General features: G+C 41.8%; 1 protein-coding gene across 6 annotated transcripts in view; it reads right to left on the bottom strand.

The window, feature by feature from the left end:
• Nucleotides 1-18,968, bottom strand: part of agap2 (ArfGAP with GTPase domain, ankyrin repeat and PH domain 2) — a 31,631-nt gene extending 12,663 nt beyond the window's left edge. For 2 of the 6 annotated variants that reach the window (XM_024293565.2, XM_024293566.2), the window contains exons 1-7: nucleotides 18,660-18,968; nucleotides 3,744-3,802; nucleotides 2,856-2,943; nucleotides 2,670-2,755; nucleotides 2,433-2,568; nucleotides 796-930; nucleotides 597-715 (exon numbers count right to left, since the gene is read on the bottom strand). In XM_024293565.2, coding sequence (XP_024149333.1) covers nucleotides 597-715; nucleotides 796-930; nucleotides 2,433-2,568; nucleotides 2,670-2,755; nucleotides 2,856-2,943; nucleotides 3,744-3,802; nucleotides 18,660-18,825 — 789 coding nt within the window. In that variant the 5' untranslated portion in view covers nucleotides 18,826-18,968. Of the gene's footprint in view, nucleotides 1-596; nucleotides 716-795; nucleotides 931-2,432; nucleotides 2,569-2,669; nucleotides 2,756-2,855; nucleotides 2,944-3,743; nucleotides 3,803-9,580; nucleotides 11,811-18,659 lie in introns of those variants that run through there. The other 4 variants (XM_024293562.2, XM_024293563.2, XM_024293561.2 and 1 more) reach the window with 4 other exon arrangements.
• Nucleotides 18,969-19,724: the final 756 nt, after the last annotated feature.

Raw genomic sequence — 19,724 nt, 5'->3', positions numbered from 1 at the left:
AGAGTGTTCCAATACTTTTCTGCGTTCTGATACCTTTCTGTGCGCCGATATTTTTCTGTGTTTCGAAACCTTACTGAGTTCCAATATTTATCAATGTTCCGATTCCTTTTCTGCGCTCCGATGACTTTCTGTGTTCCGATATTTATCAGTGTTTTGATACCTTTCTGTGTTCTGATACCTTTCCGCCGCTCCGATAACTTTCTGTGTTCTGATATTTTTCTGTGTTTCAATACCTTACTGAGTTCCGATCCTTTACTGTGTACCAATACTTTACTGTGTTCCGATACTTTACTGTGTTCCGATACCTTTCTGTGTTTCGATATTTATTAGTGTTTCAATACCTTTCTGTGTTCCGATACCTTTTGCATTCCAATACCTTTCCTGTGCTCCGATGACTTTCTGTGTTCCGATGCCTATTTTAACAAATTTTCTTATAACATAAAATGTGCTTTTGGTTCCAAAATGATCTACAGGTCAACCATCATCATCAGAAGAAGAGGTATGTACTTTCAAAACGCTTTACTACCTTCTTAGAACAAAGACTCCACATAATGTAGATATTTGTCTTCCCCTCAGTAAAGCTGAGGACATGCTACCTGTCCAGGGAGTGAAGCCGATCCCGGTGTGGAGCCTCCTGAGTGGCTGGGTGAATTGGGCAGAGACTTGCATGCCTGCAGCGCCGCCTGCTTCTTCTGGGCCACAATCTTCTGAGCAGCTGGAAACACACAGCAGCCGTTTCACTCTTCACTCTATAATCCTGGGCCTTTGTGGGGGACATCAGGGGAAGAAACTCACCCTCCGAAAACACTCTGTCAACATTGAAACCGTAAGTAGCGCAGGTCTCGTAAAACAGCGAGTGGCGCACGTCGATGCAGAGCTGCCGGGCTCTCTGATCTTCAATCACCCGAGGGTTGGTGCTGCTTATTTTGTCTGAGCAAATCAGAAGGATCGTGGAAAGGAAACAGTAGATGAAGCAGGCAAACAATACTGCATAACCAACCATGACTAGTTCTGTCCAGTCGTCACTTTGGTACCAATCCACTGGACAAGCCCTGTCCACATGCATGTTACCCAGCATGCTTTTGTCAAAGCACATTAGCTGGATACCAAGTTGATTGAACCTTGACTAAAATAAAGCTATTCGGCCCTCACATCAATCATTAGACCGAATCGGCTAAATTTAGATTGTGAACAGTCACATCTACTGTTATATCAGCTCAAAAGCTTCATAACTTATAGCTTTACAGCAGTCAGAGGTCCTTAAGCGTGCAGATCTGCTCTTGATTCTGGTGTTTCAGGACCCACCATCAGGATGTAAAACATAGTCATCATCTCAATCATTTCTTGCAAAAATACAACACAATTATTCAGTTTTTGCCTCAATGGCCTTTGACAGAATTACCTAGATGGAGAAGTACTCAACTTCTTATGCTACACTGGCTTTGGCAATGCGCCTTTAAGCAACCAGTACCAATGAAAGGTCTATGTAAATGCACATAAATTCTGTACGTACAAAAATCTTTGCATTCCTGTGTCGCTATACGTTTTTAAGTTAGTTTTCAAGCTCTACGTACAAAACGTGCATCCTTTGAACACGTTAAAAATAAACCAGTAAAACTTTGACCAGTCAGTGAATCAGATTTGGTAATGACTGAATAGCATCTCTTTTATTTCACAGAAGTGCCAATCATTTGTCCCAGTTGGAGAAAATAATTATTGGAGAAATTAATAATTGCGGAGTCTGTCATCCATCGAAATAGAACTGTAAAAGAAAAAGCCTGGGAGAATTTGCAGATTCAGCTGTGACTACAAGCGCTTGTATTGGGTAGTAACAGTCCAGTGTGAACAACACCATATGCTAAATGTGCATTCAAGAACCCGGATCGCATGTGCTCATAGCATCACAACTTCCTGGATAATTTCCAACTTGTTTTAAAATATTTGCAGGAGTTAATATAATGTTTTGGAAATGCAAATGTGGAGCGTTCAGGTGAGTGGGAATTAAATTAAGCTTATATTTAAAGGGTAACCAAACCCTAAATCAACTTTTTTGTCTGTTGACCTTTATAAATGGGGCTTCAAAATTAAAATAAACTTGTTTAATTCTTGAAAATATAGTCAAAAACCGTCTGTGTGCTGCACCCTACAAGTTGAAACGAGGTATTACAGTTGAATTTTGTGATTGGCCAAACCATTTAAATCCAACGTCATTTCAGAAGTCCCACATCATGATCTGCAGCTGCAGCAATGATGACTGTCCTGTTCCTCTCTGACTGGATTTTAACATTTCAGATGTGGGTGGAGTCAGCCTCCAACTTCCCTGTTTGGTTACCCTTTAAGACGTATCTACTATACAAGTAGAAATGGATGCCAACTGGCATATTTAGTGTTTCTTTCAGTCTCAGGATGAGTCCATGGATAAGTTCTCTAACCTTGGGTGCCCACGACGATGACTGGGATGTCTGAGCGGTGAGCACTGAGCTGGCTGTAGAGCTGGTAGAGCTCCTGGAAACTGGCCTCATTCTCCAGACTGAAGACCAGGATCACCGCATCAACCCAGCTGCTGAACTGGAAAAACAAACAGACGAGGTGGGGGGATGTTAGATACAACTGATGAGGTCTCAGTTTGCATGTTTTCCTGTCTCACACACAAACACACAAAGAAGCACCTGTCCATCAGGTGGCCCGGCTTCCTCCCGGATCAGTAACAAATGACTCTGCCCATCCACCGACACCTCCTTCTTATACCTCCCACCTGTAGAGGATGATGACGGACAAGTAATCCAACCACGTGACAGACATCAGGCTGCAGCGTAAAAATACTCTTTTGAAAAGCTTCCGTTTGCATTTCTCACCATCAGGCTTCTCGACTGCAGCATACACGCCTGTGACGTACTTGTTAACCAGCGCTGTTTTGCCACTTTTCAGACTTCCTAGAATACCCTGAGAGGAGGAAGCATACATGCATTTATGCAGGGCCAGTCATCGCACAAAATACACAGTACATGCCATCAAATATGACTACCAGACCCAATAAAATTTTGACACCACAGCCTCCAGTTCTCGTTAGACAGAAAGTTCCTACAACAAGAAGATTTTGATGAAAGATGTTTTTCAGTGGAGCTAATGCTCCAGAGTTTCATCTTTCAGGCTCTGAGCAGACCACAATTATCAGAAAATAATTATAATTATCCCTCCCTCAGGTATACAACTTATTACATTATTTATTTCCACACTTGAACATTTCAAAAATGACCTGCACTTCCTCCTAAAGCCACTGGGATCACAATATTGCATTGCTTTGCCGGATCATGTTTCATACTTACAGATAAAACCACTTAGATTTGCGTTTGACGTGCAGCATTAAACCAGGCCCTTTAACTGTTGGGCCAGGTCCAGAACCAGATCACAATGAATGTTTTTTTATGGTTCTCACTTATACAGGGTCCCTACATTCTGGATTAGCAGTTTTTCTTTTTTGAGTCATACACACAATGCATAAAAAACCCTTAGGCTTAAAATGTGAATCCACACATTTTTTTTATGTTTTTAGGATAGAAATACTTGATGACATGACAGTACAAAGGACAATTAGACTATTTATTGGATTAAAAAAGTATTTTATAAACAACTATTATTTCCTTTTATCATTTTCAAAATTCAAATTCCTAAATTTGTCATAAAACGCCTTCATTTCAAAAATTGTCCATTTTATTCAAATATATGACTGCTGACCCACTCACCAGTCTCAGCTCTGGAATGGTCCTGCTCAGGGTCCACTCCTGACTGTTGGCAATATTAACTGCAGAAAAGGACAGAACAAATCATCAGAGAGAAACTCGTGACTTCGATTTTGAGCAGCAGAGATGGAGGCTGACTTGAACGCCTGTAGGGAACAGCTATAAATCACACATGCTGCCTGACTGGCTGCACAAGCCGCTTTGCAGGTGATGATAATGAAAATAACCTTTCAGTTTCAGCGGGGCATCCTGCTCTTTGCCCACTAGTGGATGTCTATTGAGTTACTGAGGCCTTTACTTGAGGGTTTGACTCAGACGTGACCATTAGATGTGGACTCTTCAGAAAATCTCAACACTATCTCTGTTCTGTCCTGAAACACATTAGGGGTAATTGGTTAATTGGATTATTGACTAATGTGAGAAGTAAACGGACGTGTAGTCAATGAAGTGTGGATGCGTTTACAACAAACATCTAAAGGAGGAAAAATGTCAATGCATCATTACCTTTAACATACAAAGAGTTTAGAGTACTGCTGTACTTTTAAATGGCAATTAGAACTAAAATTATGGTGTTCCCTGTGATAATGTGAGTGCTGTATCCTGAATGTGGCTGCTGAAGATGCTGAAACTATAGCTAGCAAAAAATGCTGAAACTAATAGATGAAAATGCTGAAGCTGAAAGTTTCCTAAAATATTAGTTAATGGCCAAATTTAAAAAAAAAAAAAAAAAACAGGGAAAAAGTCAAATTTTGCCAAAGCAGCTAGCACAATGCTAAAATATTAGCTAAACTTTAAATTAGCTTAAAATCAGGAAAAATGTCTAAATTAACCAAAAACAACTAACATAATGCTGAAATACTGTCAAAATGCCAAATTTGCTACAAAAAAAGTGGGTAAATGTCTAATTTTTCTAAAACAGCTTGCATGATGACAAAGCTCTGTTGACTGGGTGTAGAACTGGCACGAAAGAGGCCTTCCCTGGTGGGTGCAATGAGCTGGATCCAGTGTGAGTCCTCACGTAAGACCCTTCATGCTACTGCCTAACTATGCAGCTACAGGTGAATTTAAATCTGGATCTCTCTGTGTCGGTCCCCAACCCAGATAAAATACAAGCTTGTGTCAGGAAGGGGATCCGGTGTAAAACTTGTGGATCAGTGAAAGCTGATCTGCTGTGGTGATCCCTGATGGGATGTTCAGACAACAATGCTCTGGATCCTCTAAAGTCCTCCTCTGATGAAAATCCTATTTTATGAGAATTTAACATGTATGTGTGGCATTTTTCTTATAAAAGAACAAATTTTGTTTTTGCGTTTCTGAGTATTTCTCCTTTTAAATTGCTGTCAGTCAAACAGTGACAAAAATGCTCTGTTTGAATTAATGATGCGTTTTGATATCAAAACAACAAGAAGAGCGCATGTCCAAGCTCCCTGATCAGCTCCTACCACCAAGGCTGCAATTCAATGAAAGGCCAAAGTGTTCAGCGGTATCAAAAGAATAAACGTTCTAACAAGTAAGCAGCTTGACCTTTTTTCTGTTTGACAACACCACGAGATATATTCAAATTTCTTGCCATGGAACTAGCGCTCATCTATTAGAGCTGATGTGGCGTCTTGTTCAAGGCAAGCTCCTCACACGTCGGAACGGTTACAGAGGAAGGGATTTTGGGAAATCTTGGTTGAAGATTTTTACAGAGGAGCTGTGGATCCAACATACATGACACCCTGTGTGTGGCTGTGGGACCTCTTGTGGCGTCTGCTGTGAGGGCCTTAAAGCAGCCAGTTCCTACCACAAGGCGCATTTAAGTTGAAAAAAATGTTTTCGAAGTGAAAGTGAAACTCTTCGCTTTCCTCGTCCGAGCTGGCATCCAGCTAAATAACGTACGGCTGGACATTACTCATACTGCTTGACATTTTTTCGCATCAGCGGTGAAGATTTTCACTAGTGAGACACAGAGATATTATAATCAAATGGGGGAGGGGTCAAGGGTGGAGCTACTCAGCGCTAATTGCCACGCCCACCCAGAGGAGATTTTGGAAACAGAGGCTTTAACATGAAATCTGCATGAAAAATGGCTTTTTAAGACCTTAAGGTTGTGAGAGTTTGGTTAAGAACTTCATAATTATTATTAAAAGACTACTGGGAACGTTTTCTAAAAAAAAAAAAACCAATTGTCTCAGGGGGCTTTAATGTTCGGGCCCCTGGACCTCTGCCAGGGTAGTCTGTGGGGTAGATCTGTGCCAGGATATATCACAAAACTGTAGTTTTTTGTTTTTTTAATCATTTAGATTGATAACTATGAAGAATATTTAATTACAAAAAAATATCCAGTCTGCGTCATCCTTCTTCAAAGTGACTCATTGCATTTACTCGTTATATTTCCAATTTAGCATGTTTGGGGTTCATGAACGCATAAAAACAAATAATTTTTTCCTCCTGTTTGACCTTTTCTTCATGAAAAATGATCATGAACATTTCCAAAGGCCACTGACATTTTATACAGATATACCACACTAAAAAAAAGAGTATATACTTCTGAAGGGAGGTTGTGTGAGGTCCAAGCTATGCTTACAGGAGTATAAAATGTGGAATTTATTAAAAAACTATTATAGGTTGGTTTAAAATAAAATGCAAAACAGTGTCAGAAGGGATGATCTGATATCATAATCTGAAGAGTTTTAGATTTGAAGGATAAATATCATATTTTTATATGCAGACTTGAACACATATTCCTATTAAACAGGTTTTAATGGAAGTCCATCATCTGTAGACCTCATATCCTGTTGGAGCTGCTGTCGACCACTGGGGAATAGAAATCTGCCTAACAACTGGCTAAAAAGAGGGGTACAGTGTGAACAGGTTTCCAGCCAGACACACGGTGAGACGGTCAACGTGTTCATCCACCTGCAGCTCAGATCATTTCACCAGAAATCCTAACAGCTGTTTGGAGTAATGCGACAAATCAGGAGGTCACAGGAAAAACCCTTCCCAGAGCAATGACTGAAAAGAAGTGTGTTTTCATTATGAGATCCTAGATACTGTTTATCTTGCAAAAAATATTAATTGATGCAATATTTATTTTGCAAATAGCCCACAAAGCCCCTGGAGAGCAGCTTCGCATGAAGTGGAAAATATGCACAAAAGCTCTTATTGTTGTCTGACACAGCTTACCGGTGCACCAGAAGTTGCACATTTTGCATGATTTTTTTTACATCTTAGCTTATTTTGGGTAAATATAAAAAATCACATAATTAGAAAATGTAAAAATTACCTTGATTTGTTACGTAACTCATGTATGATTGATTCTTCTGTGGAGTAATTCTCCAGTCAATCAAATCAATTCTGACACTGTGAGGGTATGGAGTCTGCAGCTGAGCTCGCCACCCTCCATGCAAACACTGTTGTTAGGCAAAAATATTAACATATCAGAAATATTTGATGTGATCCCCCCCACACACACACACACACCTACACACAGACATCCAGCTGATGAATGCTACCAGGTTATAAATAGCACAAAATGGAGACTAAAGATGATGCTTGCTTAATAAAACAAGGCAGCAGACAAATAAAAAAAAGACAAGCCTTACATAAGAATTTTAAAGATAGAGACAAAAAAAGGTGTTTTATGGATTTAGCTAATGTAGAAATTGAACTCCAATAAGGCACAAATTAAAGTAACAAAAATTGGGTGTAGGGAAAATGGATTCAGCAATATATCGCAATATTTCATTTGGCGATACTTGTACCAAATGCTGACAAGAAGATATTTTATTATTATTCATGAGCATCCTTTTTCGTCTATCTTTTGTTTTCCACCCTCAACCACTAGTTGGCAGCACAGCACACTGAGCCTCTTGGAGCAGCTCACCAAAACAACAAGATCTCGTGAGAATCAGCTTGTGTTAAATGCTCAGTCAGCCTTGTGGCTTTTGTTGCTATGAGAGATGTACTACTTAGTTTTTTCTTTTTAAAGAAATAGTAAAAAAAATTGTTCCGGCACAGTCTTGGGATATATCGCAACATGTATCGTATTGTAAGACTCTTTCTAATACACACCCCGACTGTTAAATCATTTGTAATTTTGGTTCATTTTCCTGTTAAATTTCATTTTGGGACAAAACATATTCTAATATAATTTACAAATGATAGTTATATTGATTCTATAAATCAGTGAAGTACTGTACCTTTACAATATTACGATATAAAACACTTTCTTCTCATTATTGAAAGACACCTTAGTATTCTACTGTAAAGGTGGGGCCAAAAATCCCACAGAATGTGTCTGGACTTCACGTAAAGGGAGATTTCCTCACCCGTTTCTCTTTTCTAGAATACAAGCACTAGAGCAGACAATGACTGCTGCGGTTCCAGCTGTCCTAAACCGAAAAAGTGTCCTTCAGAAGCTAATGATCATTAAACTCACGCCTGAGCTCCCATCTGAGGCGCTGCTGACAAACAAATGCAGGGTGTAATGATTTGCTTTAGCTGGGAGAAAAGAGGGCTTACACACTTGCTGCCCCAGCAGACTCCTGCCTCCAGCACACAAACACACACACAGACTTTGCCTATGTGACTGAGTGCTCTTTTTATGGGCTGCTGCTGGTGCCAAAAGTGATCAGACAGTGTGCTCTTTCTGCTGCATCGGGGCACAGCTTCCCACGGAAAGCCAATTATCTACATTCTTGGCGCTAACTGATCACAAGCAGCCCTTTACCCACCCCAATGACCTTTATCTGACTCCGTATTTTTAACTCGACACGAGATTCTTTTATAAAATTTTGTCCTGTCAGTCATGAGCCGGTGCACTGTCTCGCACGCACGTTCACCTCCTCCACCCTCAGTTTCATCAGGGTCTGCCTCTGTTACAGCGGCAGAAGCAGCAGTCCTGACGGTTGCCATGGCAACACTTCCTCCTGCCCCAAGTATGTGTGCAAAATGTGCGTGCGGGAGCTCTGTCGGCAAGGCTGGTCTCACTACTTGAGCGAATCCAAAGAGTGCATATGTAACATTGTGAATATACAATGAGCTAATGAATTCAGAACGCAGGACAAGCTCAGTGTGGCTCTCAGCACATGTTTGTAAAAGGAAGCGTGCCGTTCCAGACTGCAGTCCTGCTAAAATACCCCAAACAGCAATTAAAAAAAGGCAACCATTACATTTCAGAATGCCACATGAGCGCTTGAATTTAAACAAAAACCAAAAGAAATAAAGAAGGGGGAGTGAAAGCTGGAGATTAGTGGGTGTGGAATATCAAAGACAGGATTAGAAATGTTCTAGATTGCCTGTGAATCCTCACTTTCTGTTCCGGTGTGGGCGATCTGATGTCGTTTCTCTTCCAGCATTCCAAAATCAGCTGGAGAGGTGCAATCTGTGATTGTGCCACCAGCTCGTCGGCCCTCTGGCATCACCATTGTGAGATGTAAACCTATGCTGTGAGTGCTGGTGAAGTGTGCCAGTGTGTGTGGAGTGAGTGTTGGTTTAGGAGGGTGCAGATAACCCCTCCAGCGGTGTGAAATCGGCCCACGCTCTGAGGGGAATTAGATTAAAGCTGTCCAGGATGATGCTTGTGTCAATTTTTGCACCAAAGCTGTGCCACCAGTTCCAGTCGCACATGGCATTAAGAAAATGTTCCTGAAACACGTGACGGGCCGAACATTCTTTGTGGGTTTGGTTGGAAACCCCACCCAACTCCAGCCCAACTCTTTGTAAAAGGATGCCGCTGCACAAAGGAGGCTAAACCTCTGATAAGCATTAGGTAATTGCAGACTAGAGTTCCTCTGATGGTGGTTTGTTGTCGTGGAGTGAAGAGGGAACAGTGGGGTGTGTTCATGACCACCTACCTTCCTCTTCGCTGGAGTCTCTTTGGATGTAAACAGGGGGTGCTGTGGAGGTCGGGCCTGCTGACACTGAACTGCTCTTTGTGAAAATACCACTGATGAACTTGAGCATCTTCCTGTCTTTAGCGGCGCCTCGTTGGCCCTGCTGGGTCTGCTGGCCGTCTCTGGCCAGCCCCAGGTCTTCAGAGAGGCTGTTCAGGTCACTGTTGTCCAGCGTGCGGCTTTTCCCCTTCCGTGCTGGCTTGGAAGTCTGTGTAGCGGGTGCAGGTAGGGAGCTTGACCCCGTCTTCAGTCTGTCCTTCCTGGGCATGTCTCTCATCACTGCCGCGATTACGCTTTCAGTTTCCAGACCGATTTGACTTTCATCCTGAAGGTTCCTCCAGACTTCAGGCCGGCTGGCCTCTGCCCAGGAGGCCCTGCAGGGGCCCGGCGAACGCATGGTGATGCGGCAGTCCTTTCGATCAAGGCTCTGGGCTGAGGTAGGGCTACGCTCCCGACCGTCTCTGGAGTCGCGACCTCGGGTGGCCACGCTGCTATGAGACTTCAGCAGACTGACGGGCCGCTGTCCTGCCGGGCGGATCGGGAGGCTTGTCCGAGTCGGGGTTCGACTGGGTTCGAGCATCTCTGCTGGCGGTGTTGTGGTCAGCGTTGGAACCGTCTTTTCAACCATGTTTGGAGACTTCTGAAGGGACGTTCTCTCAGCAGGTAGGGGGATTGACAGGTTGAGTGGTGGCTTTTCACACCCCCTAGTTGTGGCATCAACATTAGGGATGGGTTTTCTTTCTTTACTCTTGAGTTCATCTGTGCCACTTTTCATGACAACATCTTGAGCTCTTTGAGCTGGATCACTCTGTGCCTTTTCTTCAATCTCCACTTTTGCTTGCATCTCTTCCTCCGTCCATCTTCCTTGCCCAGTTTCCACTTCCTTCCCTTGGGTGCTGCTCCTGGCCTCCCCTCCATTCTCTTCCACAGCCTCTACCTTCACCAAGGTGAGGGAAATGAGGTAGGTGGTGCGTTGTTGCAGGGTGCCGCCGTCACTCATGTGGCCAAGTTTTAGAGGAGACGCAGTTGACGAATGGAATCCTACGGAGAAGACTGAACTGCTGACTGTTTGTCAGTTTGTCGGGGCGTCAAACAGTCCGATGGCACAAAGGTGGTCAAAAACTTGCACTGAGGGAGGCAAAGTTTTCCCTTGGAAGACTCAACAGCATGAGAGCTGTTGGTTTTATCCATTCCCCAACTTACTTTCTTAGTTATAGTTGCAGATTTTTTTTTGCTTGCTGATTTCTATTTCCCTGGGATTCGAAAATAACAAATGTTCTCCTCCTGACAACCTTGAAAGCTCTGCCAATGAAAAGCAGCTCTTTTGTTCCCATAAAACACAAAAACACCCAGTTGGCTTCTTTCACTGCATATTCATGGAGCTATTGATGCAAAGAAACCTTCATATTGTCCTTTATTGTCTGATGACTCATTCCTTTGGCTATAGTTTTTTACCTGACCTTGTTGTTAGATGGTGTATCCCCATCTTACGTGTTGCTTAGTCCGTCCTGGCAGCAGAAATCGTTGTTCAGAGCAGAGAAGAGAGTGGCTGTAAAGGGAAAGGTTGAGTCTTTAAAAATTCAGTAATGTCACCCTAAAAGAGCACGGCCCAGAGGTGAAGGCAGTCCAGTCCAGATCATTGTCTCACATGTGAGCTGACAGCAGCATCCGTGCAGAGAGCGCAGCAGCAGGAAGCCAGGCGGGCAGCCTCACTGAGGAGGGCTGCAGTGGATCAGGAGGAAAAGCCAACGGAGGTCCAGGTGGATGTCTGGAGATGCATGAACTAGTGGGGATGCATCCTGCCATCACGCCCCTCTCCTCGTCTCGTGGACCCCGTGTGTCCTCTGAGTGCATCAGGCGCTGACAACCCAGAGGAGGCGCTGAGGCGAGTCACCTCTCCAGCAGCTCCACGACCGCCTCCGACAGACACGCCGTCACACAGGTTCAAACAGTCCAGCACACATTACACTCTCACACATGCTTCTCTCCCTCTCCCTGCGCTTTTCCGTTCTCACAAACACAGGAATCTCCAATGCCCCTCCCTCGGCATGCCCCTCCTTGAACCAATATGCAATCCATACAATGCAGAAAGATTCTGCTTCTCCTCTTTCCTCATTTTCCCTCTCTCTCCCTGTTCCTCCTGCTGCTCCCCTCGGTTTTTTATTGCTCATCCCGTCTCCATCCCCTCCCCTCCATCTTTTTTCTCTTTTTCAGAGGAGGAGGGGAATGGCGGGTAACGGCTGGAGGTAAGGCGGCAGGGTACACAGGAGCTGGACCTGCTAAACTAAATGAAGCGGGAAAAAATGAAGGCAGGGATGAGGATCTGTCAGGAATGACAAACAGGGAAAAATAGAGCAACATTTGTGGTGGGAAAAAAGAAAGATGCTGTGTTTTCAGTGTCTAATTTATGCAGCTGCCATCATTCATCTGTCTTCAGCTGCCCATTTGTGTGAATAAGAGTGTGTGTTCATGCGGGTGTGTGGCTCCTCCTCAGTAGGAGGTTTGGCTTGTTTGTTGCTAAGGTGTTACAATCTTCCTGGCTCCGGTGGCACCATCATCTCATCCAAGTCCTTCCTCCTCCTCCTCCTATTGGTACATTCTGCATTGTAATCTCTTCCAGTATATCAAAATGATGTCTGCGTGCGGGTGGTGTGTGTGAGCGTAGCAATTTCCTCTGACTTCATTGATCTGTCGGCGTTCTTCAGTGTTCTTCAGCGGAAGTGGAAAAGCTTTGATTTCACTTCATGAAGTAGACAAAAGTGTGGGAAGATGACAACATGTTTTCCATTGGAATTCAGATCACATAGTGTCAGTTGATAAAAATTTAAACACGTGTTCATTGGGTTTGCATTTTTCACACTCTGATTTAAAATATTTAACTGTGTGCTTTCATTTGAGTAAATCCATGAATGGAAACTGTAAAAAAAAGGTTTCAAATAAAATATTCAGGTGAAAATCTTGATCAAAAAGTTAAATTAAGAAGTAAATCACTATTCAAACATGGACCCACTCCAATGCAAAGTGTGTTTTTGGCGTTTTTAAAGCCTTTTTCTGATAACAGAGGACATATATATAAAGAAAATTAAGATTAAAAATTTATTTTTTCATATTTCTTTATTCAAATCGTTGTAAATCAGGAGCAGATGAAATAAATAAAAATACAGTTTAAAAAGCCTGTGGCAGGGATTTACAAGCTCCACTCCATTCTGATGCATCCACTTGCAGACGTCGTCATTGTCCTCGTTTCAAAACGGTATAACTGGATAGCACTGATATCGCTTGCCGTTTTCGTTGCACGGGGAAAATTAGGTTGGTGTGTGAGGGGCTGTAAGCTAGCAGAAGAGAGTGTAAACAGAGGGATGTTGGGAAGTAGGGGGCTGGGGTTGCTCTGTGTCAAGGTTCCGCCCACAACTCAGAAGTGAATTTCTAATAAATACTACCGCTCTCGAGAAACTATGGCCCAATCCGAATTCTTCCCCTCTCCCTTCCCCTTCATTTGGCCCTCCAAACGTAGGGTTGAGAAAAAATAGTGTCTGATATTTTGGACGTTACTTTCGTCGATGATGTCACCAATAATCGCCGGTCCGCTAGCTTTAGCGCGGAGCTTCCACCACTTGAATATTCATAACAACAGAGGTTTTATACGTTTAAAAAGGTCATGCTACAACAAAAGTCATTACTTAGATTTAAATGTAAATGTCTGTGGTTCAGAGCTCAATCACATGAAAGACAAGAGCTTCTCAGTGTGACGCAGTTTAGCTTTGCTATCCCTCCGTTTGGAGGGTCAGATTTTAAAAAAACATTTCCTGGACACACTAGCACTTAAACTCCTGCATTGAATGAAGGGGAAGGGAGAAGGGAAGAATTTGGATTGGGCCGATGTCTTAGAAAATGAGTGGGGCCAGGAATTGTAAAAAAAAAAAAAAAAAAGAAGAAAAATAAACATGGGAAAAAATGAATCCCAAATATTGTTTTTTTTTTTTTTTTAGTTACAGTATTTCCAATCACTTATCTGTGAATACTCACAATATTAAATCACACACAAAAGTGTACATTTAAAAGGTTTTTTTATTAAGTAAAGACAAAAAATAAATCAGATTAATCACACTTTTGCGTTGTGATTAATCACAACTAATCACCATGTTTTACAAAGTAAATTTTACATGAAGATATGCAGCTTTTGAATGAAAACAAGGAGAAAATTTTCCTTAATTTTTATTTTTAATGATTTTTTTCATTTACCAAGTGTTACCTCAGATATATAATTTGTGAGAACAAAACACATCAGCAGCAAAACAAGCAGAACTCTAAACACTTTTATGTCTGCAGTATTACTCCAACAAAACAGAAATGCTGACAAACAGCCATAAGAAACAAGTCTGCACACCTAAAGTAAAAAAAAAGAAAAAAGTTCTGGTCACTGCTCTGTATCATTACGCAGGCTGCTCTAAAACGTTTTCTTTCATCTTCTGGAAAAAAAAACAAGTAGTAAGACATGAATTTCTCTCTGAACTGATTGCTTTATTTAAACTATCGTGACGATCAGCAATTATATCACTTTCCTTTTTCCTTGTCGCGTTACCATGACAACGCACCAGACCACGAATCAAATAGTCCGCTTTTTATGAAAAGACGATCAAACCAAAAAAAACAAGAATACAATAAATGTAAATAACCGTGGTATAAGTGGGATGATACCAGATGAAGTGTTTTAACGCAAACCGTGGAACCCTAATTCGGCGAGGCAAAACAAAGGACTACGTTAATTAATATTAACATGTTAATTCAAGTTCAGTAAACGTGTGGGTTAACGCGTTATGGTCACAACCTTAAAAATGATACAAAGTTTTTTATTTTGCCTAAAAACAGCATCATCACAGATAAAGGCCACTGGGAACGCTTTTAAAATAGATCAGAAGATGATCAGAGTGGAAGTTTAAACATGAAAAATGCAGAAAGAAAAGCAACCAAACGTAGTGCACTCAGTTTCTTATTTAGCCCAACAAAAAAAAAAAAATCCATAAATGCACATACTGCTGCATGGCTGAAGGATGGAGATAAATAGGCATTTAAATTTAAGACACCATGCATTAATGAAGGTGATTGAAGGTTATAGTTTAATTTAAATAAATCTAAATAAAATAAATTGCTGTATAATCTGAGATCATCTTGGTGCAGCAGCGCTTAGTCTGAAAATACAGGATGTGACTGTCCACCTGCTCGGCTCGCTCCCCCTCCCTTCATCAGTCAGTGAACGGGCAATAAATACTCACACTGAATACAAAAGACCCCTGACAACTGCCTTTGGCTCAAGGGGAAAGGCAGACAGATGAGTAAGGAGTTGGGAGTGAAACATTAAATAAGATACATGGAGCTGTATTTCTCAGAAAAATCTGTTTTAAGACAAAAATGTGGTTGTCGTGTGCAAGTGTGAGTCCTGAAGCTCACACGGTGAATCCCATTAAAGTGATGCAGGTGCCCCAAACACACAGATATGCCATGCAGAAGACAGAGCTCCCCCAGCACACAAACACACATGCCCATGGGCGGGTGCTGTCAGATGGTCAGTGGCCAAGGGCAGTGGTCACGCTGGGTGATTTTTCATTTCTCCTTCACTGTGAGCTGTCTTCACCCCCCACATACATACACACCCTATCAGGCTCGAGCTGCGCTGCCATGCTGCAGTGAACACTCAGATTCACGCTCAGATGTAGTCATTTAGCTCCCAGGAACACCTCACCCTCTCCTCATCCTCCTCCTCCTCTGGCACACCGTCGAGTCCCGGTCTCTTATTAGGAGGCTCTTTTTAGCACCGGTGAACTCGGCGCTCACTGAGCCAGGACGCCAGCAGGGGACACGCCGGCTTTGATAACAACATAGCCAGAACAATTGTACCAAAAAATTAATGGAGGGCTTTTAAACTATAAGGTTGCCTCTCAGAGTTTTCTAGTATCTGCCAGATCCAAAAAAGAAAATAAAATCCCCAAATTCACTGGGAAGCTAATGGTTAGTTGTGAAAAGCACAGCCAGACTTTATATTTTGACATAACCAGCTCATATAACCCTCTAGAACCATTAACTGTTAATGACTATTTACTCATAACATGTCACATGGAGAATTGTTTTAAGTCTACCACATCAGAGACGCTAAAGGAGACCTGGTATGACTTTTATGTTCTTCTAGCTACACATATAACTCCTGTGGTGGTCTTTAAAGAAAAAAAAGTCATGGTCTTAAAAGTAAAACATTACATATTTTTCCAGGAAGACATTCTGGGTCCTTGATTTGATGAAATTTTGATCAATGACCATCAAAGTTGGCCACTTGTCAATTTAAAAGCTGATTTGAACGTCGCAAAGAAAAATTCATAAGTGTGTCTGTGATACTGCTTAGATCAGAGATAAGCAACTCAAGGCCTGGAGGGCCACAGTGTCTGCAGGATTTCCTGGTTTCCAAGCCCTACTCATCACTGATTACCTGTTTCAGATATGTCCAGCAAATTAGAACATGCCAGAGATGGGTATGTTGGAAAACATGCAGGATTGCGGCCCTCGAGGTCTGGAGTTCCCCATCCTTGATTTAGAACAACTACAGCTACGTTCACACTGGGTAGTGTGGCACGTTCAAGAATGCGCTGATCACAGGTCTTTTAAAATGCCTTTAGCATAGGGCAGGGGGGTCAAACTCAATCGAACAGCGGACCAAAATCCAAAACATACCGAAGGTCGAGGGCCGAACAGGATAAACATTTATTTTAAAACGAAGTTTTAAAACTTCAAAAACGTAACTTTTCAATGGTCGGTACCCTAACCTAAATTATTAATAAGCACACGTTTACATCGACTTTTGTCGACTTGAACACTTGTTGAACTTATCAGGATGCTTGTGTGCTTTTTGAGATTCGAAGTACAGAGGATCTGTTTCTTGTTTCTGCATAAAAATGCAGCTCTGGAGGTTCTGTTTGTTCATGCTACTCCACAGAGAAAAGCTTTGTGATCAAAAATCAGTACAAAACTGGATTTTCCAAATAACTTTTCCTTTGCTTAGAGCGTGTTTTACCTGTCTAGGAGTCTGCTGAAAGGACAAGTCATGGCTCAAATCAATGTGGATGAGCAAGACCCACAAATATCTATGTCAGACAGTGCCACGTCTGTCAAGATATGTCGTACTTTTGGACAATCTGCTTGCTTTTAAAATTGACCCACATATTTAAGAAACACCGTTTTTTTTAAGTGATTTGAATAAAGCAGATTTAAATAATGGATCTGCTTTATTCAAATCTACAGACTCAACTGGGTTCAGATTTTAATTATAAAGCAGCAAAAACATCAAACTGAACTTTGATATTACAATTTTGACTCTTCACCTTTTGTAATCAATTTCTTTCCAGATCATTTCTGCAAAATCCAGATTGGTTTAAATGCATACTGGGTCAAATAAAAGAACCAACAGAGCCCATTGATTGGTTTTTGGTGTAATCTTTGGAACATACCATCCATTTGATTTTTAAGATTTCTCCACTTTTCTTAATCATTTATTTTTCATTTAGTTCCCCATGCCTCTGTCTGGTGCAGTGTGATTCATGTGTTGTCCCTCAATTCCAGATTTCAGGTGGCTCATCTGTGCTCCTGTCCTTGGCAGTGGATCTAGCCTCTGGCTCATCTCATGCCCCCAGCTGCCCCAGCCAACTAATCAAACTTGTAGTTGTAGAGTTAGATAAGCTAATTCTTCTTTAACAGTCCTGGTACATCGCCTGTCCGTCCTGGGAGAGGATCCCTCCTTCGTCTTAACATTACTGAGGTTTCTTCTTTTTTTCAAGTTTTTGCTTAATAAGAAGGAAGAATTGTGGAGGGGATCCAGTTTAGTTTAGCCTGTTTAGTTTAGTTTAGCAATAAGCTGTTGTTTATATCTTGTCATTGATTTTATGCTTTTGGACATTTACCGGTGTGAAGCCCGCTGCGACAACTGTGTTGTGTAATTGAGCTATATACATAAATTGACTTGAATTGAAGAGTTGCTACTAAAGAGAAATATTCACCCAATTTTTGGGGACATTTTGTCCAAAAAGTCATGAGATGACCATGCAAATATAAATCGTTTTTAAAAGTAAAAAAAATTGGTCTCATTGATCTGAAAATGTAAACCATCATTCTCTCTGAAGAGCACAGCAGGAAATGTTTCGAGTCACAAATAAAGGTAAGAGTTACAGGAATCAGAAAAGCTGGGGTTTGGTTGGAAAATCCTAAATTACCTTTTTTTTTTTTAAAGTTTCACCTTGCTACTGTCTGTGGAAGAACACTTCTTTTTTTAATGTGTCAACTTGCTTTGAAGGCAGAAGCGGCACGTAGCTGTGTCGTTTCTGCATCTTCCGCTCAGTCCTTAACTGCTAAACATGAGCACTTCCTCCACGTTTGGGTCTCGCCCATGATCGTTTTACGCAAAGCACGCATCCAGCAAATTCAAACGAACGCCTTGTGTCACATCGACAAGAGACGCTGAGAAGCTGAGCGATGAGGAAATAACGTGAAACGGATCGGCTCCATGTAAAAGCCCTGTTTGTCTGAAAGGAAGTGGCTTTGAGGGCAGTTGCAGATTTGGCAGACAGGAAGTAGGCCACACAGCAGGTTTCATCCTGCTTCCATGGCGATAGCTGATGAGAGTTGCCTCTATTGGTCCCTCGTGTCCAGATGTTGCCTGATGTTTAAAGCCAATACGTGTCCACTTCTGAGAGGTTTTCAAGTGAGACTGACGATGAACGTCTCCACTCTAAAGAACACACTGACTCACACAGGAAGCTGAGAGGAAGATACAAATCAACCTTGCCGTCTTCTTCCTCCGCACTGCGGCAGTGCAGAACATAAAGAGTATTTAAGTTTGTATTTGTGCAATATTTTAATTTCATCAAATGAAGAATTACACTAAACTGAGCATCCTCTTTAAATATCTGTTAATATGTGTCAATAAAGGTGACCTGCCCCCTTTTCAGGAAACCCAACAAAGTGTTGTCAAGCTGCAAAGTTTAATAAGAAATGACCTTACCTTGAATGCTGTGGAGAAAAACTTTGAGGCCTGAGCGCAGCTGCTGGTCCTCCACCCTTTCAAACTGCTTGGCAAGTCTGTTGATTGCACTCTGGAGGGAGTCATGCCTCTTGATCTCTGCTTTAATTGCAGTAGAATTGACTGATTTGCTGCTGCTGCTGGTCATCCTTAACAAAGTGAACGGGCTGGACGCTGAGGCAGAGAGCCCTCTTCAGCCCATTTGAAATCCTTGCCGTTAGCTCCACAAGAAGATGTTAAAAGTTAAGAGACGGGAGCAAGTCAAAAGAGGTAACGGCACAGCACGGCATCTATCTCTCCCTCTCGCTCTCTCATTTCAAACCACAAAAGTCAGATCACGACAACAGGCGTCTCAGTTTCCTCTGCAGGTCTGAGTTCAATTCACTTCCTGATTTTAAACAGAAGTCTTCTCTACGACAGAGCTGGGGCTGCTGCAGTTTCACAGCATTGAAAAGGATCTCAGACCGCCTTGTGCATTTAAATAAAAAATAAATGTTAGAACTCATTAATGCAGAACACTTCACTTTGTCTGTATGCAGCATTTATCCCTTCTCAAACAAACTTACAGTAGATGTGGTGAAGTGGACATTTAACTTCTTGAAGGCCCTTTAACAGTTTTCAGATCTTATCAGGATTTCTCTCTGAACCTCATGGCAGATTCAGTTGTCAAAAATCAGCTCTCATACAAGACAGCTTCTAATTCAGTCTGATAGGATAGTTAGATTGACCCGGAAATTCAGTTACAGCTAATAAAATGTCCTCAGCAACACTTCTCCAATTATTCTTTATGACTCTTATAGCATCCAAAAAAAAAACCATGAGCTCAAAAATCAAGTTATAGTATTTCTCTTTACTGGATGAGTCTAACTTGTTCCAGATTTGTTGTGAAGACATGATTTTTGTCGATCTGTGGACAAATATCTAAGATAGGCGAGAACACTTACAGTTTTAGGAATATTAGAAGGTAAACATTGTTAGATGTTCAAACAGGACTGAGATTTACACATTAAACATTTTACTTATGCAGTTTAGAACTAAAATAGTTTT

This window comes from Oryzias melastigma, linkage group LG7, assembly GCF_002922805.2.
Source record: "Oryzias melastigma strain HK-1 linkage group LG7, ASM292280v2, whole genome shotgun sequence".
Lineage (NCBI taxonomy): Eukaryota > Metazoa > Chordata > Actinopteri > Beloniformes > Adrianichthyidae > Oryzias > Oryzias melastigma.
The sequence above is the reverse complement of the archived record's forward strand: the minus strand, read 5'-3'. Positions and strand labels throughout refer to the sequence as shown.